The 23921-nt window shown below is 40.2% G+C and overlaps 1 protein-coding gene across 7 annotated transcripts in view; it reads right to left on the reverse strand.

Moving 5' to 3' along the window:
• The window catches only part of SGCD (sarcoglycan delta), a 946774-nt gene that overhangs the window by 145026 nt on the left and 777827 nt on the right, over nucleotides 1-23921 (reverse strand). For all 7 annotated transcript variants that reach the window (XM_019839908.3, XM_045036411.1, XM_045036400.1 and 4 more), the window contains one exon: nucleotides 2378-2465. In XM_019839908.3, the coding sequence (XP_019695467.1) occupies nucleotides 2378-2465 (88 nt within the window). The remainder of the gene's footprint in view (nucleotides 1-2377; nucleotides 2466-23921) is intronic.

Consider the following 23921-nt stretch of genomic DNA (forward strand, 5'->3'; position numbering starts at 1 on the left):
CATGCCAATGCTACGGATCTGGGAGCTGGAAAGGGGCCATCTCGTCTAATCTCTTTTCTCAGCTCCCTTGACGCCGAGACTGTTGCCCACTCTGCGGAAGACTTGCCTACAGCTTTCCTCCTTGTAGGCCAGAGGGCTTTCTGTTCAGGCCACTACTGAGAGGACACTAAATCGGCAGCAGAGTTGGCCAGATGTGCTTTTACGGCCTTGCCTGAGAACTTAACTATCACTTAAAGCACTCTATCATGTGAAAAATTTACCTGAATTTCTAACATTGGAATTTCTTCTGGGCTTTTGAGACCTTCGTGAGGTAAGCAGGAGAATTCTTGATCCTCAGGATTGTTTTGGTGAACCTGGCTACTGGGATGAGAGCAGTCATTTGCTCTCGGGTAAGTATAACAGCAAGTATAAGAGGTTTTAGAAGATCCTGTCTCCTGGAACTGCTCTGTGCTTTCTACCATGTGCTTAAATGTAAAAGGAGAAGCCTGAAGGAAAACTTTAGGGTGAGTGTGCATATGTATACGTACCCAGAATTATATTTAAATACATCTATCATCTTCTCTAGAGATCATCTTGGAAGGCTCCTGCCAGCTGGTGTTAGAGTGGCTTTTTGCCCATCTCATTATAACATGAGCTATGTCATGCCTCACCCTGAGATCTCTGGGTAGGTATCTCAGCTTCCAGGAGGGTCTAATTTGGGCAGGGGAGATGGGAAGACAGAAGACAAGGAAGGAGGGAGAGAGGAGCAAACGGGAGAGAAAAAGGAGAGAGAGAATGGAGAGATAGGGGAGGAAGAAGGAGAGGGAAAGACAGAGGCTGAGAGAAATAAGAGAAGAGGGTAGGGGAGGGAAGGGAGAAGGGTGAGCACGATGGAAAACAAGGGTGGAGGAGAGGAGACAAGGAGGGGGAGAGGATGGGGAGGAAAGTAGAGGAATTAGGGGGAAAGCAGGGAAAGGAGAAGGTTAGGAGGGAGAGGGAGGGGAAGAGACACTGACTGAAGAATAGTCATTTGGGCACTTCCAGCTTTATCAAAACAAAATCTCTCAAGTAAACCAAATCTCCCATGGCAAATAAATGGCAAATGATCAACAGGCTAAGTAGGTTCCTTTTGAACAGAGGAATCAGGAACGGGGAGTTTGGATTTATTTCCCTCCTGGAGGCAATTTTCACACATGCTGCTTAAATCATTGCTTACTGAAGCTGTTTATTTAATTATTTAGCATTGTGACTACAGGCCAGATGTTATATAAGCAAGGCCGACAATCCAGTCACACACTGGAACAACATGTTTATGGATTATGGGCTTTGCTGTGCGGCAATCCCTTCCAGCCTTGGTAGATGGTCTAATACACCCACTGGCTGTGAATCTCCAGACATCAGATGCGGTGCTCCTGTGGGGAACAGAGACTCTCTTCCCAGCAAGACTCTGGGCACAAAGCACCTGTTTTCTTGTGGCATGTTTATTAGTGGGGCTCCAGATGTTTTAGTCACAGTTTATGTTTCAGGGCATTTGGGCAACTGGCTTCTCAAAATGTCCATCTGTATACTTCTCTCTCAGCCCCGAAGCCAAACAAATGGCATTTTCTCTCTGGAAGTGTAACAGTGCCATTCAGATACATACCCCTTTTTCCCTTCCACTGGCGGGGTGCATAATGGCTCCTGTTTACTGCAGCCCATAATCTACACTGGGGGCGTTGGTCGTGCCATTCAACACATTACCGTGACCATAAGGCCCACGTTTATCATTATAATCATTATCGTGAATAACCAATCCTTGTTTAAATTTTAGGAATATGCAGCTTAAAGCCCAGTGGGTGCTTTCCACAACTGTTAGGAGCAGATCTGCTATATTGAAAGGAACCTCGCAACCATAATCAATGGCAATACATTGGCATTTTGCAGTTGGGTCAGGCTCAAAGTCAGCACCTATCACAAACATGGCATGGATTCAAATTAACTTTAAAAATCCCCTTTATACCTCATAAAGTACGTGCGCATGGTTTTTTTGTATACTGTGCTCTCAATTAATCCAACACAGCCAGCTTTTCCTCCAGCATTGGAGCAGAGAGCTTTTCTGTTGTTGAGCACCAGATGAAGCAGCTGGCTTATGTTTAGGGGCCATGTTACGTGAAAAAATAGTTTATTGCCCCTCTAAACAAGTATTGTTGGATTTGCATAAGTTAAATGTGTGCATATGATGAGACTCTACCCTCCAGTGGAATCATGCAACACATGCTACCTTCTCTTTCTCCACTCTAAAATGTCTTAGCAGACATTTCTTTCTTTAGTTTATGTGATATTTTATTCAATCTTTGGTTCCAATGTTTCCTGAGTGCTTCACATGGACCAGGTACTGCTACGTTCTTTATTGTCTTACCTGTTATCAGCTGAGTTAGCACTTTAGTCTGGTCATTGAGAATGTTCACTGTAACATTTCTGGCTGATTTGAAGTACAGGGCATTACCCTGTAATAAGAAAATAAGAGAAACACATGAAAATGGCAGATTTCTAAATGAAAAACTGTAACCACAACTCTCTAAGGACCTGAACTGGCTTTCACTAAGTTCTAACTGATGTGTATTTATTTGAATACTCCAAGTGTTTAATGATCCCCACATACATAATTAATCGGAATTCATCCAAAATGGATTTCTTCCAAAGAGACCCACAGAGACCAACACATACTTAAAATAGATTTCACTAACACACACACACACACACACTCGACTCAGAGATAACCCGGCGATAAAGAGTCCTTTAGATCTTACGACAGGTGTTAGTTACCCTTGGTATACAGAATGATCAGGAATGATCAGTAATCTCCTAATTTCACCCTTTCTCATTTATAATTTCTTCGAAAGAACCATGAAAAATACTTAATGGAGTGCAGAAAACTTGTTTAAAATACCTGAGGTCAGCACGTCCACCTGCTGAGAGAAGCCGGGTACAATTCAGACTGAAATAGTCTCTTTGTGGAGATATTTGCCATATATGTATACCAGACCCAGGAGATGTGGCTTCTCCGAGTAGGCCTCTGCCTCCCCTTTCTTGTTCCCAAATTTCTCCTCCTTCAGATATTTTGTGCCTTCATCCAGTTTTCCCTTGTCAAAAAGGGCACCCCAATCCATTTCCACACTGTGGAGGGCATTTCTGAAAATGACTCGAAATAGGGGCTGGCACACTTTTTCTACAAAGGGTCTGATGGTAATATTTTAGGTTTTGTGGGATGTACAGTCTCTGTGGTAACTACTCAACTGGTAACTGCTGTTTTGGTGCAAAACAGCCATAGACAGTACACAGACAAATGGGTATGGCCGTATTCCAGGAACACTTTATTCACGGACAGTGACATTTGAATTCCAAATAATTTTAAATTTAACATGATCTCACTGTGTCATAAAATATTGTTTTTCCTTTTCTCCCCTGATCGTTTAAAGATATAAAAAAATTCTTATTTCATTGGCCATAAGCGAGCAGGCAGAGGGCCAGATGTGGCCACAGTTTGTCAACCTCTGGCTTAGATGTTCTCTCTTTCCTGGAGTAAACTAAAGCCATAAACTGAAATATGATTGCTGCCAGAACATGTCAGTATCCAGATAGTTGTTGTTAGAAAAAGGATGTGTGTAGTCATTCTCATTGTTCCAAACCTTTGTTACCACATGGCACTTATCTGCCTGAAAACTCCATAACACCACTATGCATGGAGTCCCAAACCCACAAAAACATTGTCCCCAGAGCTGTGCGGAAAGCAAAGATAAGCAAGACTCCTCTTTAAAGCCTTAGATTCTAATGGGAACAATACCATGGGCACACAAATAATACCAGGCAGAGAACAATATAGATAATTAAGGAGCTGCGCACAAAGCCTGTGGGGAACTTTCCTGAATGGTAAGAGTATTCATAGCTTGAGGCTGTTGAGTGGGAAGCAAAGATATTTGCTAAAGCTTAAGCTGAGCCTTGAAAAGACTACAGATAGGCTTCACCAAGGTGAAATGAAAAAAAACGAGGTCAAGGAGGTAGAAAGGTTGTGGGATGGTTGATGTCTTTTTCCTTCTAAAGCAGGCGGGGTATAGGAGAAGATTCATGAGCCCAGCCTAGCACCTGCATGTGGCAGAGTGGCCGGCCAGTGCTGACAGGCAGCCTCCATGAAGGCATTCTTTCTATAGACTGAAGATCTGAAGTCATGGTCTCCATCACCCAATCCTTTGTGGGGGATTCCAGTGAATCAGTGGTTGCCCTGATGAAGAAGTCATCATTTCTCTCCCCCACACTAGGACAGGAGCTCTTGCCCAAGGTGAACTTCTAAAATGGATAATCAATACCCATATCCCACCCCGGCCCTGAGGAAAGAACGGTTTACCTTATTTTTAAAAAGTTTTTCAATGTTTATTTATTTTTGAGAGAGAGACAGAGTGAATGGGGGAGGGGCAGAGAGCGAGGGAGACACAGAATCTGAAGCAGGTTCCAGGCTCCAAGCTGTCAGCACAGAGCCCAATGTGGGGTCAAACTCAAGAACCGTGAGATCATGACCTGAGCCAAAGTCTGACACTTAACTGACTGGGCCACCCAGGGGCCCCAGAATGGTTTACCTTCTGTTTCATCAGGGCAACCACTGATTCACTGGAATCCCTCATAATGACTTAAGATTAAAATTCTGCCTAATGGTAAACTTTTTGCTTTGTTTTATTTTTTGATTAGGTAAGAGAAGAAGAAATTCAATATTGTCATAGGCTTCCATCTTCTGTCCATTACATAACAAATATTAGCCTCAAAGAGATTCTTTTGGCAGTACTTAAGAGTTCTACTTAAAACTTAAAATCAACTCAAGTAATGTAAGGATTCAGAACCTGGAACCCAGACAGGAAGTTCTATGTTTCTAGAAGTTAATGTACTAATTCTTCTTATATTCAGCAAGCTGAATATAATGCACTGAACAGAGGAGCTACCTGGAGTGAGAGAACAGGATAGACTCTGTTGCCATTGACCAGTGTGTGACCTTGAGTGAATCACTTCACTGCTCTGTGGTTCATTCTGTGCATTCCCCACGACCAACATGGGTATGATCAGCAAGCTCATGGCTAACAGACCTGTGTGCTCACGATGTGCTGCACATGCAGTAGAAGCCCTGAAGTCAGCCTGCCTAATTGACTATCCCTGCTCTACCACTAGCTAGTTAGGCTACTCTAGGCAAGTTACTTAATCGTTCTAAGCCTCAGGTTTTTTTTTTTTTTTGATATGTATAATGGTGCAAATATTATTGAAGTATTAAAACTCACATATTACTGAAATTATTAAATTCTATATGTAATTATTAAAACACATGCGGTCCAGTGCCAGGCACACAGTAAGACTTCCAAAGTTGTTGTGGTAATTGGGGGAGGGGAGAGGGAGGGAATGAGGCATGAGCAGTAGGGGAAGAAAGGAAGGAAGGAGAGGGAAGAAAGGAAGGAAGGAGGTGGGGGGGGTGGTAAGTGGGGAGGGTAAGATGGAGAGAAATGAGGAAGACTGTCCTTTGCATTACCAATCTTCACAATCCATCTGTGCACTGAGTCAGGGGCTTCTTCCATTTCCAGCAACCTCTGTTTCCACATATCAAAGGATCTCCCTATATGTGGCTGGCTCACTGTTATCTTCCAAATCCCAGTTTCTCAAATGCTACTTGCTTGCCCTGAATGTTATTCAAACAATTCCACTGCAGAAAAAAAAAAAAATCTCCCAACAGCTCTGCTCAAGGTTTATAACCAGAGATACAAGAGCCACCCATTCCTTTATAACACCATGTCAAAATATTATCATTTAGCATTAATTGTTCTAATACGCTAAAATCCTGGGAAACACAGTCTTTGGTATGTCATGGTTTAAACAAAAAGCCTCATTCTAGCCTGGGACGTGATGCTATAATCCCCCCTTCCATATACCTGATAACAAAAAGATTACCAAGTAAAATGCACAAACCAGCTAACAAACTCTGAAGCAACTCTTGTGGCAACTGGTCAGTGTGAGTTTTATTTGGCTGTCCCTGCTTACTGACACCCAACCAGGAAAATACCAGCCGCTGCAAAACACTGGGGTCTCTATAGTATTAGAACAGGTAAAGGAAACGCTCTCCTGTGTCCTTCCCACTCACCACTGCAGCCTCTGGGCCTGGGGAGGTTAATTTCTGCCACAGAGGAATCTGCTCTGGGGACTGGTGACTTTCACTAACTGACTTCAATGCAACCATCTGAGGATAAGGGGCTTGCAGGAAACTGCCTGCGGGTCCCTTCTGCCTGGCAGAAAAGAGTGTGGCAGATCCATGGCTTCTGATGAAGATAAGAGCTCTGGACCAGGTCAAGTCAGTCTGAGGCCAGTCAGCCCTTCATTCTTCTGGACACGGGATGAGACTGACTGGGAGATGAGGAAGGGAGGTGAACAACCCTTTTTCCCATATAGGGAGAGGACAGTCTACATCAGTACTCTCCCCCATATAACTATGCCCACAGCATTTTGATGGAGACGGATCACCTCTGTCTCTCTAAAGCAGAACATGCAGAGCAAAATCAAACCTTTTCTTGACCATCCAAGACCACTGAAGCGAACATTATTTGTTCTCTGATGTCCTCGGGGGGCTGTAAGACGCACGTTTGAATGCCAAATGGCTCCATTTTTGAATGAGTGTATCTTATTTTTTTAAATGTATTATTTATTCTTTACCAAAATGAATATGAAATGTCAAATATTATAAAGCTTATAATCAAAGAGCAATGGCTCATACCCCCTACCACCCCCAGAGTTTTCAATTTGCCAGAATGCTCCTTCATGTATTTCTCTCCCCATGGACTGAAATAGGCTTCCACCATATCTCTTGATTTATCAACCTTTAGACATTATCCATTGGATTTCTGCAATCCTATGGACTCTTTCATACAACTCTGGTAAAACCAATATTCAGAAGCTACATTATGATTACGTGTGTACTGTCCACAGCTGAGCCAAGTAGTATTCTTTAACTACATGTCCTTTGCTGTCTTGCACATTTTTTTTCTTTTCCTGGAGACAATAAATGCATCATTTAAAAAATGCTTCTTTTTCTAAGTTTTCTTTTTTCCTCCTTCTGTTTAATCTTTTTTCTTTCTTTCTTTCTTTTTTTTTTTGCGGGGGGGGGGAGGAGAATATCCTCGACTTTAAGATCCAATTTTTCTATTGATTTTTATTTATTTTATTCATTTATTTCACTTTTTTAATGTTTATTTTTTGAGAGACAGAGAGACAGAGACCGAGCAGGGAAGGGGCAGAAAGAGAGGGAGACACAGAATCCAAAGCAGGCTCCAGGCTCCCAGCTGTTAGCACAGAGCTTGAGACGAGGCTTGAACACATGAACCGAATTGTGAGATCGTGACCTGAGCTGAATTTAGATGCTCAACTGACTGAGCCAGAGGCATCTCTTCCGTTGATTTTTTTAAAACACTTATATCATCATACTCATCATTTTCAAGAGCATTTTCTTATTCTTTGACCCTTCCTTTTTATGCCATCCCTTCCTTGTTTGATTGATGCACTATTCTCTCTTACATGAGAATAAAAAAACTGGTTGGAAGCTGTGTGCTTCTAGATGGGTGAACCTTGCCATAGGGTACAGTAGTAGGGGTTTGGCTAATTCAATGGAGAGTTTCCAGATGTCAGTACCAGTGGGCAGTCAGTACCCGTGACTAATTTCATCAAAGAATAGTTCTCTAACTCCTGCCAGGAAACTGGTGGGTATAACTTTTGATACAGGAGTTCTGAATGTCAGAGGGGAAGAGGTCTGGGCATTTTGCTGTTCAGGGACAGACTTTCAGGTAAACCTGATTTCATGCCTTATTCCTGACTTCATATGACCAGAGGTCCTCTGGTCAAACTTTCTAGAAAACAATCTTCCTATCTTCTGTGAGGTTGGGAAGAGGTGCTTATTACCTAACTGGGTCAACTGGGAATAGATGGAGAGTCTAAGTGTATGGTCTTTATGCAGATTTTTGACCAGTCCAGGTGCATTTTGACTTCTATGGGTAAAGACACTGCACTTAAAATACCTCATGGATAAGGGGCCCTGTCCCACTCACTTCACAGAGTGACTTTCAATCCTACAGGCATGTTTAGCTCTCATCTACCCTCTTTCCATCATTCTGTCTCCATGGTTTCCTCTCCCTTTCTCTGACCATGTACATTTACCCCTTTTCACTTTTGTTCTCCATTTACTGTATTTTTCAGTGGGGTTTTTGAATGAAACAGAGACCTACCATTTCTCACTGCTGTTGTGTGTCTACCTCTAGAACCACCTTCTTAAGAACCATTAAGTTCTATAAGTACTATTGCCTTATTAAAAGGAAAGCAGGTTAAAATTGTGTATAAATCAAGAACAGGTAGTCTCTGTCCAGGACTCCAAAGCTTTCTTAAATTAAACATTTTACATACACTGTGTGAGTGCCTACAATATATACACTGTCCTATGCCCTGGAGAATGAGAAAGATACGGTCTTTATCTTTGAGAAAGCTCCTCACCCAGGAGAAGACTGAACTGATGCAAAATTATCATAACAATGATGTGACATCACTTCAGTGGAGATCTATCCTTTCCTGGTATAAAAGGCAGTGATTTTAATATGTGCCTTTGATGGCAGCTGTATCACCACAATCAGTTCTGAAGTGATATGGCCTCTAGAAGTTACTTCTCTTGATAATCTTACATGGTAGTATATTTTCCTTGCTCCCTGAGGAGCTAACAATCTGATCTGGGAATTTAGATAAACAGAGAAAACCGTAACACAGAACATAAGCACCTTCCATGTTCAGGGAAGGCTTCCACTCAGTGCAAAGTTCAGAGAGGGAAGGGACCAGTGTGGCTAGAGTTCTGAGGAGTCTTCCAAGAGCACAGTTCACTGGCTTCTGTATTTTAAGGGTGGTCTGCAATAGCACAGATTGCATCCAGTGTTAACTTAGCTCACAGGGGAGTCTGGCTCTTGTGGAACGAGGGTTCAGGGTATGAGCTTTGGAGTCAGACTCCAGATTTGGGCTTGAATCACAAGCTCTGCTTTTTTTTTTGCTAACTGTGGGGCCTTAGGTAAGTCATTACATTCTTTGAGCCCCAGTTTCTATGCTTATGAAATGAAGTTAAAGGCTACATATAATAGTGTTGAAATGAAGATTAAGAAAGACAAAACATATCAAGTGCCTTACATAATGGCTACCAAAATACTTCATTAACTATAACAAAAACTACACAAAACCTACATGAGGAGGGCCCCTTGAAAAATAGCTGATTCTAGGACTGAGGCAAGAAACATACAAGAAGAACCTGGAGCATCCTGTAGTGACAGAAAGAAAGGAAGTGCTGAAAAAAACAAAAAACCAAACAGAAAAACACTTCTTAATCATGGAAACATGTCAAAGGGACACAGGAGACAACTGAAAGTGGGTGTAATGGCCAAAGCTGAAAGAATTTCAAAAAAATAATAGGATGAAGTATTGAATTATAACCCAAACACACCTTTCCACATAGCCTCTATGGCTAAATATTCACTAAATTTAAGAATAATTGTAGGAAATTCAGAGTGATAAGTGTGTAACATTCATAGTGATAAATGCCTACATCAAGAAATATAAAAGAAATCAAATAAACAATCTAACTTTGCATCATCCATTAGTCCAGACTGATAAAAATAAGTGACTGAATAGATAAATGTGATAGAATAAATAAGTCTTTCATGTATAAGAATTCCAAACAATTTTCATAGTTAACTATGTTAACTGCCTACTCTTTAAAGGTGACTTTCTTTCAACGAGTACAGGATGGAATGGAGAATGGTAACTTCCCAGTGGAGAAACTTGACAAACACTGCCTCAGCGAGGGGGATCCAGGTCAACATCAGCAGTGATAAGCCACGTTGATAGCTGCACCTCTGATAGAGGTGAAGAAAATGATGCTTTACCTCTGTGGCCTTTCTCTTCAAAACCTGTAACACCCACCTAATAATGAGGAAAACACCATATGAATCTCAGTTGAAAGTAATTTTGTAAAGTACTTGACCAGGACTTTTCAAAATTGGTAAGGTCATCAAAACCAAGGAAAGTCCAAGAAACCATCACAGCTAAGAAGAGCCTTTTGAAGAAACAATGAAGATGAAATGTGATACGGTACTTTGGAGAAGACCCTTGGGCATAAAAAGGACAGTAGGTAAAAACCAAGGAAATCGAAATAAAGAATGGACTGTAGTTAGTAATAAGGTATCAATACTGGTTCATTAATTTTGATAAATATACCATATTAATTTTGGATGTTAGTAATAGGGATACTGTGAGGTATATAAGAACATTCTGCACTATCTTTGCAACTTTTCTGCATATATACAACTATTTTTTTTAAGTTGCAATTTTTTTTGAAAGCTATATTAGGCTGCCAAATTCTAAGATCCAGAACTTCAGGAAGAGACCTTGGGAAGCCAGCCAATCTCTGAGGAGGCAGGAAGCTTACTACATTATGGACGTGTGATTTCACTTTGATGTTGATAACATTAATGGGAAAGTCTCCCCTAAGTATATTTCCATGGGATTTTGTCATTAGGAATACTAAAATATGGGCACCTGGGTGGCTCAGTTGGTTAAGGGTCCAACTCTTGATTTTGGCTCAGGTCACAGTCTTACAGTCCGTGGGATTGAGCCCCACATCAGGCTTTGTGCTGGCAGCACCGAGCCTGCTTAGGATTCTCTCTCTCCTGCTCTTTCTGCCCCTCCCTGCTTGCTGTCTCTGCCTCAAAATAAATAAAGAACATAAAAAAAAGGAATACTAAAATAAACAATAGTGTAGAGGTCTCTCACAGATAGTTCTTCACACATGGCTCTCTATCCATTATCATTCCTTCCCTGCTCAGCCTACAGAAAACACTGTAATCACAAGTAACCATTTCTTTGCCATAGGTTTCACAATGTACTGGCTCCAGTGACCAAAGTTCATTAAGTAATACTAGAGAAATTTAAGCTGACACCAACTTAGATTTGTATTAAAATCATTTCCAAAGGATAGTTTGTAAGTTTATCTTTAGTAAGCCTCAAAATCCTCTATTATCTATTATCTATTATTAATGTCAAGAGGATGCTTTAGTTGTCTCTGAATCTACCCTTTGCAAAGCATGAGAAGTATTTTTTAAAAAAATAGCAGAGTATGGTTAGTTTTTATTTTACTTTAGAATATCTTTTTATAATGATGCTTGGGTAGATTTCTATTGTCTTGAAAAGTTTTCCAGTCATGAATAATGAAGCTACACTCTGAAGCGCTTACTCAAAATAAGCCGGGAACTGGTCCAGTTTTTCCATTGTAGTGTTCCTGTTCAGCCACTCTCTGCACTGTGCCCCAATTTGGGTGCATTTAGGTCTCTCTCAATATTTAACTAAGTTGAGCTGCTCTGTTCAATGACTCCTTTGAGGTATCATGTTAGCATGTCACCAGTGGAAGGGGACTGCCAGATTTTCTAGTGCCTGGCACATTCCTGGCACCCACTAGATTTTCAATAAATATTTGCTGAATAACTGAATGCCCAGATCAAATTAAGAGTCAACAGAGAGTGAGAGCTGTCAACAAAAGAAGTAATTAAATGGAGGTTGACACCAACTGTCAAAGAGAGTTTTCAGGGGTGCCTGGGTGGCGCAGTCGGTTAAGCGTCCGACTTCAGCCAGGTCATGATCTCGCGGTCCGTGAGTTCGAGCCCCGCGTCAGGCTCTGGGCTGATGGCTCAGAGCCTGGAGCCTGTTTCCGATTCTGTGTCTCCCTCTCTCTGCCCCTCCCCCATTCATGCTCTGTCTCTCTCTGTCCCAAAAATAAATAAACGTTGAAAAAAAAAATTTTTTTAAAAAGAGAGTTTTCAATAGGCAAGTCGTTAAGCATGGTTGAAGTGATAGTCCACACACAGAAAACCAAGCACGGTGGGAGGAAGCAGTGTGGATATATAATCAACGGATATCTGTGTACCACCTTATGGAATGCAACGAGCTGCAGGTAATACAAATGAGATTTGAGATGTTGAGTCTCTAGATGACAGGGAGAAGCAGGGGCACAAATAATTACCCCAAATTCTTACTGACATAAAGGTTAAATTATGCTTGAATCTTCCCTGGGCTTGCAGCATCCATCTAACCTGAGCTATGGAACATGTCCTCTTTCAACTGCCCCTAATCAACTCATTCCACTAACATTTTAAAGGTATATGTTCTAGGCATAAAACAGTGTGCCAAGTATGAGCAGGTGGCCTCTGCTCTCCTGGAGTGTACATACCACCTGGAAGGGGACATGGACAGGAAATTAAGAGTCCCATAAATGATTATATCCTTGCCATTGCAATGAGTGCAATGAACACAAAGTTGTAGGTGAAATGAGAGCAATCAGGGAAGGTCTTTCTAAGGAAGAGACACTTTGGCTGAGAACACAGGGATAAGTAGATGTTAGGTGAATGGAGAAGAGAGAGAACTTTTTAGACAGAGAAATAGGCAAGTATACAAGCCCTGAGGCAGGAAGGAGGTTGGTACATAAAAGGGGCAGAGAAGGGGTGCCTGGGTGGCTCAGTCGGTTGAGCGTCCAATTGTGGCTCACAGTCATGATCTCACAGTTCATGGATTCGAGCCCCGCATCAGGCTCTATGCTGATGGCTCAGAGCCTGGGGTCTGCTTCAAATTCTGTGTCTCCTTCTCTCTCTGCCCCTCCCCTGCTCACGTTTTGTCTCACTCTGTTTCTCAAAAATAAATAAATGTAGAAAAAAAATAAAAAAAATAAATAAAAGGGGCAGAGAGAAAGGCCCATGTGGTTGGAGACTGATGATCAAGGGATGGAGGGAAACCAATCCCCCGGTGCTGCCATCAGTTCTGTTACCTCTGCCCACGCTGTCCTCTGATGAACGGCAATGTTTAGTTTGATGTAAGAAAACTCATTTGTTTCTTCTTAACGATAGTTTCTTGGGGTATCATAAAGAAACCCTTTCCTGTCCTAGTTCATTCTTTATATTCTCTTCTAAAAAACACTTGAGTTTTACTTCTCATACTAAGTCTTCATTGTCCCTGGAATCCCCTTTTGTACATAGTTTAGGTGAGAACCCAAATGAAAGCCATTTTCCTTAATGCTACTTACCAAGAGAATGTTAATTTCTCCACTGATATGTGGTGCCACCTTCATCATACATTAATTCCCAAATATATAGGAGTCTGTCTTAGAGACTTCTGGTCTCTTCATTTTCTGCCTGTTCCTATACCAATATGTAGTGTTTTATTTCTGTGGTTTGTGATATGCCTAAATATCTGTCCACCCTCCTTGCTCTTTTATGGGCCATTTAAATGATACTTCTGTATTTAGAAAGACAACATTAACACTCAGGTAATAATTCAAAACCATTATGAGATCAGAGACAGACTACACAGGCAGCACTTGAAAATGTTCACTGTCCTCTAATATTATCTTGGGTGACAATTTCATCTTCACACTATATAAAATAATACCTGAGTAACTGTCTGAACCTTCTTCCTAAGATTTCCCAGTGTTCTGTAGAAAACTCTTCCATAACATGTGAGTAGCCATTCTTAAAAATAAAAAACTGGGGCACCTAGGTGGCTCAGTTGGGTAAGGATCCGACTTCGGCAAAAGTCATGATCTTGACATTCGTGGGTTTGAGCCCTGAGTTGGGCTCTGTGCTGACAGCTCGGAGCCTGGAGCCTGCTTTGGATTCTGTGTCTCCCTCTCTCTCTTCCCCTCCCCTGCTCATGTTCTGTCTCTCAAAAATGAATAAACGTAAAAAAACACAACTGACCAAGAAAGGGTTTTTTTTTTTGGGGGGGGGGCAAAAAAGTCTAGGAAATTCAACATACCTCTCCCCTCCTTCTAGCTGCACAGTAAGTTACTACATTATCAGTTCTGAGAAGTCCTATATCAACATAATTTGGTTAGCTCTGTGCAGTAACAATTCTAAGATTTACTTAATAATGGATTATTTTTCCTTAAACCACATGTTAACACAAAACACTGCAGGACTCATTTTGGGAAATGCTACTTTATCGACTGCTTTAAATACATACATTAAGACCTAGATTATCTCTGGCTTCCTTTCTTTAAGACCACGAACGGGCTTAGCAGAGGGTCTGATGCATGATGGGCTCTCAATAATACCTGCTGCTGGCTAATGGCTACAATCCTAGCGAGCAAGTGTTACGGCCATTTTATAGATGAGAAGATTGAGGATAATTGTGGGGCATGAGTAGTCTGCACCTGCATGCTGGTGAGCTGCAGAGAGAGAGGACTCAGCACTCAGGATTCCAGACCTGAGCACTTGGCTCCTGTTCCACTGCCCTGGGATGTACAGTCTGAGCTGTAAGTAATGGAAGGAATACTTTGGTTCTGGTTGGCACAGTTAGGGGAATCTTCACAGAAGGAGACACATGACACAGAGAGAGACTTCAGTGCAAGGAGACAGCTCAGGCTTTCCCCTGTGAGGTCAAGCAGATTCTGATAGCACAGCATTAAAACTCAGCAGCCACAAGACCAAGATAGGCTTTCCTCATGGAAATTTCATTCCCCCTGATACACAAAGTAATATAGACGAAAATTGTTCCATGCTATTCTTTGCTGCAGAAACGCTGTAGGCCAAACTTGTCTGGCTTTTGGCCACATTTGCAAACAGGGCCCTTCTACCCATGGTGTCCTTATGATGGCCCGAGAGCACCCCCGGATCTGGGAGCACAAGTCCAGGCTTTGTGGCTGGCCCCCACACATTCCTCAGCTCTGTCTGCTCATGTTTCCCTCCCTCCATCAGCGAAGGCCTAATTGCTTTGGATCTTGACCTTTCACAGAAGGGTGCATGGCATTCTACAGAGTCAAAAAAGCATCTCTCAGGAAGAGTCTGAGCGAAGATGACGTGAGTCTCTCACAAAGAAACAAGGGCAAGCGGAGGCTGGAATTGCTCACATGGAAAGAAAGACAATTGTTGCACAGGACTGGCTTCTGTTGTGGGAGAGTGGCAATGTCGGCCTAATGCCGACTGACTTGGTGGAGGCTTTGCCTCTCAAAAAATCAGTCGAGTGACATAGCCCAAACTGCTAACCTTGGGGTGACTCGAGCCCTTCTTTGTGATGTGCTGTCATGGTTATGTTGGGCGTGCGGGGGCACATGGCCCCTGTCTGAGACCCCATTTTTGAGCTAGTCTGTGTAGACCACACAGCCTCAATTTCTCAACTGCAAAATGGGAATAATAACAATGGGCAACATACGGATAAGAACAGTACCTCCTTTACAGAACTTAAAAGATGAACTAAAATAGCATATACAAGGAATTTAGCATCATATTTGTTTCCTCAAACATGTATTTTTTGAAAGGGTGTTAGATCATTGATGTTGATGACTGATAAGCTCTGTCAGCCCTAGGAAAATGGCAGAGATATTAGGAAGTGAAATGTTTCTGCTTTGTCCATGGTGGTTAAAAGCCTGATTGGGGGAAGGTGAGCGAGACACGGAACTCAGCTCTTCTATATGCTGGCAGTGGGTAACTTAACCTGTGTCTCTGTCTTCTCATGTAGAGTGTGGGGAGAAAAGCGTCCACCTCAGGTTGCTGTGAGTAGAAAGATAATATATGCACAACATACAGCATATGGTACGGTCATATGTGGTAACCATACCTGACATTAAAGAAGAAGGTCCTGCATAGCATTTTGTGTCTAGGCCGGGTAGATAGCCGTCTGGTGTGTATAGGGAGGTATCGAAAGACACCTCGACTACAAAAGGTGTCTAAAGATCCTATGATAGAGGCTGCTCCTTACATGTAAGCCTTCCTTACCCGCTGCCATGAAGAACCTGGCTTGTGAAGAATGGAGACTGTTGATTCATGGAAATCTTTCCCCCCTGATACAAGGGGGAAACTCTTGATTTAAAATGAGGACAGGAAGCACTAATTCCATGTGGGGTCCTAGACCAAGTGTGCCTGTGTGGGGAATTCATGAAGGATAGGCAGAAGGTAAGAGCGAGTATTCAAACAAAATACTTCATACTTGAGGCAAGGTGTCTGTACTTTGTATCTACATAATTATCAAATTCACATAAAGGTGAAATAGGAATAATCCCCAGGTCACACAAAACCTGACCTAGACCTAGGCTCATAATTCAAATGTATGTAATGCTGGGACCTTCATGCCATGACCACGGAGTCCTTACAGCTCTTAAGAAGTGGCAGATAACGATTTTAATTTTCTTGCTCAAAAAAAAAAAAGATGTGTTTGTATTATTTTCACAACCATAAAAAATCATGAATATATAATATTCTCATAATAATGAATATCATGAATATAAAACAAAAATATGTTAAAATAACATAACATATTATTAAATAAAAAAATATTGAAAAGATAGGCAATATGTAAGTTTCTAAATTATTTTTGTGTGCTTTTAATATTCTTGGCAGGTCAAACATTTCTAATTTCTAGGGCAGGTCAAAGGGAGAGAAGTGATTTTGTCATTGTCACTAATCCTCTGAAAAGAAAGCTCAATTCTTACAGAATTGAGAAAAGAGAAAAAGTTAAAAAAAGAGAAATAAAGAAGGAAAAGAGAAAGAGAGAAAGGGAAAAGTTAAAAAAAATGAAATAGAAAGCAAAGAGGATAGAGAAGAAACACAAACCGAGATGGTAGAAATTAAAACAAATCTATACTATGTATATAAAAATCAAAGAAAATACTATTTATAAAAGAAGTAGTTAAAACAAAACCATATGGAAAGGCTGAAGATAAAGATAGGACCAAAATATATCCCATGTAAACACTTACTAAGAGCAAGCTGATGTATCAATATTAATTCAGACAAAGCAAAAAGCAGTAATGCATAAGTAGGAACTACATGTAAAACTAAAAATCTATCAGGAAGCTATACAAATCATGACCAGACATGTAACTATCATTATAGCTTAGAAATATTAATTAAAAGTTGTCAGAAGCATGAGGTAAATTTGGCAAACCCTGGTGTGATATTTTAACAAAAATCTATTAGAAAATTATAGACTCTGTCGACCAAATAATAGCACTAGGATGCTAATCTGAATAATAATATTTAACTTGTTTAATTTAATGGATATGAGAATTCTGCCCCCAACAAATAGCGGTTCTCCATTATTTTCAAATACACAAAAGCGTTCACAAAAATTAATGTTGGGCTAGTTCACAAAGGAATTTAAAAAAAAACAGGGTCATGTAGAACACATTTTCAGACTGCAGTGCAATTAAATTATAAATCAAAGAAAACAGATAATTAAGCCAATCTATCTTGGACATATGAAAAATAAAAATAGCTGTTTCTGTCTATATTGATTTCCCTTTCACTCTTGCTCTCTTAATGTCTACCAGTTCCAAAGTGGCCAGAGTAATCCTTTTCAAATTCAAACATATTATGTCACTCCCATGGGGGGTAGGTGGGAAATCCTTCAGTGGCTTTCTATCACAACTAAGGCTTAAATTAAGACTCGTACTATGAGACTCCATATGATCTGGTCTGCCACTATTTCTCTAATCTTTATTCCCTATCAGGTTCTCCTCAAACCCACTGTCATTTCTACTCCAGTGGCTTTGGCCTCCTATTCTTCAAACAAGTCAGGTGCCTTCCTCTCCTTAGCCTGGGGCCATTTGTACCTCCTATTCCCTGTGGCAGCAATTACCTTCCCCCAGATAGTCACTGCCACCCGCCCCTCCCCACCCCCCCCCCCGCCCCGATAGTCACAGCAGCCTCTTCATTCTCTACCCTTCGGAGAAAGAACATAGATGCTTTCTCTTTCTTTTAACTTAGCACAGCCTAATGTGTATTGTATGTCTATTTGATGGTGTTTTTGTGATCTGTCTCCTCCTACTACAATAAAAGATCCAGGAGGGCAGGGCCTTTGTTTTGTTCACCATTGTGCCATCAGTGCCTAAAACAGAGTCTTGTACAAGGTAGGTGTGAAAAATGTCTATCAGATGAATGTCAAAGTCAACATGAGTTCACTGAATTAAGTAGTTGCTGGAAAGGTCAATACTCTTAGATTGTGGTACCTCAAATGCTGAAGACAGGAAAATATTCCTACTTTGCCATGTATAATCAGAGTACTTCTGGAATACTATATTCAGATCCAGACCCTATGCTTGCAAGCAGGAGACAGAAAGAGGCCAACAGCCAAGAGAGTAAATACAATATGATCCTGAAGTATATAAACATTGATGTATATACTTAAAATTAGCTTCATGGTATTATTTTATAATACATGATGTGCTCAATGACATTATGAATGTTCATTGTGGTGTTCCTTGCTAGCAATGCAGAATTCAAAGAACTGAAAAACTGCAATACATGTGGTGTATTAACAAATTTTCCTTAACTGTGCTGTTGTATCTTTGATGCATTGTCTCAGATGGTTTGTATGTTTTTTTCTTGAAGAAACCTGCACTTCTTGCCTATCAGAAGGGTCCAAATATGGGATACAGGTAGGTTGCTGCACATGTTTGCACATCCAGTCTAGCTTAAGACATGATTGACAAGGCAGTCCATCACCACCTCCAACAGGACAGTGGCCATCCTGTTGGAACCAATCTGAGTGACCTTCTACCTAGGCAAAAATGGGTATTAATTGGTCACTTAAATATTCAGATACGTCAATTAGTCACCTCTGTTTGCAGAATTTACAGTCACCCCATATATTTTACAATGCTTTTCATTGGTTCAATGGGGGTGCACTAGAGATTAGGGTCATTATGATATAGACTCTGGAATCAGACTATGTGAGTTTGAATTCTACCCTTACCTCTTAGAAGCCTCACATAAACCTAAACACATTACTTCACTCCTCTACTGCACAGCTTCTACATCCATACAATAGAAATGTGACCCTGCTTTCTAGATCACTATGAGGATTAGATAATGTCAGAAAACCATGAAAACTATGTCTGGCAGATAGCACACCCCAAAGCTACATTAGCTATTATTTTGGCATGGCTAATAATAAATGTAATATCATTATCACTATCCAACACCCATCAGTGATGGACCACCATCTCTGAGCTTAGTTCAAAATTTCAGGACAATATTGAATTTGCCACATGCAGGGGTCTACACATTTCAAAAAGGTGTATATCATACTTTGAATATTTACCTATTCTCATTTTATTTTGTTAAACATGATAATGTGTGGTCCCTATACAAATGGCAGTGTGATTGTTACTTTTATGTCAACTTGGACAGTATTTTGGATGAAATTTATATTCGAAGTTTGGGACTCAGCGGTATATAAGATGACTTGGGGGGGTCATAGAGCATGGTGCTACATATATGAAAGTCACTGCCTTTCAACTCTCTTCTACCTTTCATGATGTTAAAGACAATGTCTAATTTTGGGCCCCCATTGACATTAATACATCTGCAATACTTCCACATCTCCATTTTTATCAAAGACAGAGTTGATCTTAAGCTTATTCTCTCACTATTTATAGTTATTCTCTATGTCAGGCTTCTATTCATGGGATATCATGCTGGTTTTTCATGTAGTGTTAAATTTGCCTTTTAAAATATCAAAGGAAAACAGGAGTCATATAAAAGGAAAATATTAAGTAAAACTAGGAAGGAGGACCCGAATTATGCCAAGGGTACACAGAGGACTAAAATTCGAGTTAAGAAGGGCAGAGGGTATTCCAGCAAAGGCTAAAGGACCAGACCACCACATGGATCCAGTCCACGTTGAGTGTGGGGACCAGGTAAGTTTTAAGATACGTTCCTTCCAATCTGAGACTTGATGATTCCATAACATGGTAGGTCCTTTAAAGTTGGTGTTTATCCTAATAATAATTATCCTAATAATCCTTATATTATCCTAATAATAAATAGCATGCTATTATTTAAAACATGTAAAATAAGCCATGCAACTAACTTTTAGAAGTAAACACTAGAAATATCCTTATTTTGGTAGACATCTCAGTTTTTTAAAACTGAGTTTATGCAAATTTTATTTTAAAATAAAGAGTGAATAAAACACTGAAAAAAAGAGAGAGAGAAAGATGTTCACTTCTTTGATTCATGTAATTTGGTCAACGGACATGTGTGGGACCATAATGATGGACAGGTCTATGATATGAGTTGAAAGAGAATAATCCAGGGCTGGCAGGTTTTTCTTTAATTATTGAAATTGAAATGACTTTCACTTATAATTAGTTTTATATGTTCTTTGAAGAACTGTCAAATCGTGTTCCCCAAGGTTAGTATTTCAACAAATCTATTACTTGCTGTGGAAAGTAAAATTTTCACAAAACCTAAACACAACCTAAAAAAGCAAACTGCTGTTCAAACAAAATGATTAGCTTAATTGAGGACAAATGAGATGAAAATGTACAGTGGGAAGCATTCTGTATTTATGAGTCTATGGAAGAAAAGTCAACAGAAATTTCTGTTCTGTGAACTGTGGGACTGTCCTGTTTATTTAGACAAATCAGTTCCTGAGTCTGTGAGCCTTCAGATCTCTCTTCTACATAGTGTTGGAGCATGAAAGAGACTTTCTACTCTAAGTCTTTACTTGATTACAAAATGATGCGACCTCTAAAATTCAAGCAGTTAAGTCATTGTGCCATAAGGCTCTTAAAATGTGTTTTGGCTCATCAACAGATAAATGGGCAAACAAAATGTGGTATACACAAACAATGGTATATTTTTCAGCCTTTATAAGAAAATAAATCTTGACATGCCACAGAATGGATGGAGCTTGAAGATATTGTGTGAATAAAACAAGCTAGTTACAAAAGTACAAATAATGTATGGTTTCCCTTATACGAGGTACCTAAAGAAGTCAAATTCAGATAGGAAGGAGAGTGGTGGCTGCCAGCAGGTGGGGGAGTGGGAGTGGGAGAGGGTTTAGTGTTTAATGGGTACAGAGATTCAGTTTTGCAAAAAACGTGCAGACATGGGTGGTGGAGAAGGCTGCAGGACGATGTGGGTAGGCTTAATGCCACTGATGTGTACATTTCAAAGTGGCATATATGTATTTTACCACAATTAAATATTTTAAAAAACAATGTGACCTTGAAAGAGTTAAAAAACTATTTTGATAGAATTTCTTTTTCCTTATTTTGTCTTATTTTTCAATAAATCAGTTTGCCAACTAACCAACACGCTAGCATCTCAAAGGACAAATTTACTCTACCATTAAGCATCACATTTAGCTTACTCATTCTTTGATAATGATTCCAGACAAGAAAGATACTGAGTGTGAGAAATCTCTCTTTGATTTAGTCTGAAAAAGTTGAGGTAGTGAGGAGAGAACAGTCTTTATAGAACTTTTCACACTGCATGGACCATCCTCACAGCAGAGCCCCAGAACCGGACCCACTGGGTTTGTCTCCCAGCTCTACTACTTAGGAGATATGAGCTCTCCGCTGTATCACTCAGATTCCTTATCTGTTACAGAAAACTTCAAAGAGTTATATCTACCTCTTAGGGTTTATGATTGCTTCATATAGTGTCTATTTCAGAGTGTTAATAATTGTCTATATACTGTCTTCCTCCTGTTAATAACTCTCTCAAGTTAAATAGTTAAATATTGTTACTATAATCCAAGAACTAAAGTTTAAGTGGAAAGAAGGGCCTTTATGTTTTATTCAGGATCTGATCCCTTCTTACCCTCCCATGGCTCAGACCACCATCATCTGTTATCTGGAATTCTATACAGCTTCTATCTGGTCTCCCTGCTTTTATCCTTGCTGCCTTCTTCCCATTTCCTGCTGCTTTCTAAAATAGTAACTTGAGTGGCTCTTTTGAAACTGTGTCAGATAACATGTTTCCTTTCAATGTCTATATATGTTCCTATAATCTTTATATGTTCCTGTAATCTTTCAATGTCTCCTCCCCTTATCAATGTCTATATATGTTCTTATAATCTTTATATGTTCCTATAATCTTTCAATGTCTCCTCCCCTTATCCTCAAGAGTAAAAGCTAAAGCCTTAACAATGGTCTGCAAAGCATGAGATGGGTCTGGTCCCATCACTTGTCTGACCTCATCTCCTAATGCTATCTCCTTGGTCACTCTGCTTCGTTCACACTGGCCTCCTTGTTGTTCCTCAACATCACAAGCATTCTCCCTTCTCAGGGCCTTTGCACGTCAGCCAAAAACCCTCTTCCGACAAATATCCTCGTGGTGCATTCCCTCACTTCCTTCTTGGCATTGCTCAAATGTCAACTTTTCAAGAGGCCCACCCTGACGACTCTACTTAATTCTACAACCTCTCCCATTCAGCCTGGCCCTTCATATCCTGCATACTGTGCTAAATTTTTCTTTTTCCCCCATGGTAATTACTATCTCATGTAGTACGTAATTTACTCATTTTCCTTATGTTTATTGTTTATTTCTGTTTCCATCCACCAGAAGTTAAGCTTTATGGGTTCAGGGTCTTGGTCTGTTTTAGTCTCTAATGTATCCCAAGTGGCTAAAACAGTGTCTGACACATAATACTCAGTACATACTTGCTGAATAAAATAATAAATGCATATCTATCTGTCCATCCATCCATCCATCCATCCATCCATTCATCCACCCATCCATCCATCTATTGAATGGCTGCTAAGTAAAACATATATACTTGGGGCTCTGCATGACTTATCTTAATTAATCCTCATGTTGATACTTTAATAGGAGTAATACTATCCCTATTTTTAAGACAAAGCAGTTTCAATTCAATGAAAGAAGTATAACAAGTTTTCCAAGATTGTGGATATGGGAGCTGGGATTTAGACGTAAGTTCTTGACTCTAAATTTAGCATTCTTTCCATAATACCACATCTTAATACGACAATGGAAAAAGTATGTGATGTGTAACAAAAATCAGTCCATTTGCAGATTGCAGCCCTGCTGGAAGGAGTGACCCAAGGAACCTGCTCAGACACTGGAAAGCCACTTAAGTCCATTCAATACCATTAGATTGATTATGTCTACCTTCAGAGAAGCAAGTGCCAGTGACCCCTATCCTAATAGGAACAATTCTGATCTATGTTCCTAACTCATCAAAACTAAGTTATCTAAGCCTGAACAGTCAGAAAAACCTTCCTAAGAGTTTCACTCTTTTGCTGATTGGACTAACATAATGTTGGATAAATTTTAGCCAGTCTTTTTCTATTGGTGTTGGTTAAGTCTTTTCAAATGAAAAATCATTCTCTCTTTTGACGTATTAAGGCAAAGATGAGAATTTCTGTCAATGACTTAAAAAATGGCCTGGACCAATCCTGAGAGAATCTCTAGAAGCCAGATCTGAAGTGGTCCTTGGAGGTTATCCACTATACTTCATCAGCTGCAGAGGGGGAAAACTGAGGGCCAGAGTTGCCAAATGACTTCCAGAAAGAACCAACTGTAGAAGAAGAATGAAACTTGTCAGCAGAAGGATGTCATATTCTGTACACAGGTGGGAGTTACAGAACGGAATGTCTTCCACATTTTCATTAATATAGTCTTATCTTTCATTAAGACTGGCTTACCTGTGTGTTTCTCTCCACCACCACCCCCAGAATGAATTCTAATTAATGAGGTTCCTACTGAACTTTCATGGCTAATAAAAAATTGCAATAGCAATTATTATTATTGAGTGTATGCTATGTGCCAGAGTAAGAGCTAATAACAGTTTCATTTATTATGGATGTTATCCCTCATCTGATTTTTAGATGAGAAAAGTGAAGACCGAGGATATAAACTGACTCATCTAAGTTCATCTAGAGAACCAGAGGCAGAAGACAGAGTGGAACTGGTCAGGAGTCGAACTCTAAAACCAATGTTCATACTCACTTTACTACCCTATATTGTCTCTTATTGAAATCACCTCCAGTTAATTTCACTTGCCTGAAACACAGAGGATGGAGGAAAAAAATAAGAAGTATTACTCTAAACTCTAACAATTATCCAGTA

Source organism: Felis catus, chromosome A1 (genome assembly GCF_018350175.1).
Source record: "Felis catus isolate Fca126 chromosome A1, F.catus_Fca126_mat1.0, whole genome shotgun sequence".
Lineage (NCBI taxonomy): Eukaryota > Metazoa > Chordata > Mammalia > Carnivora > Felidae > Felis > Felis catus.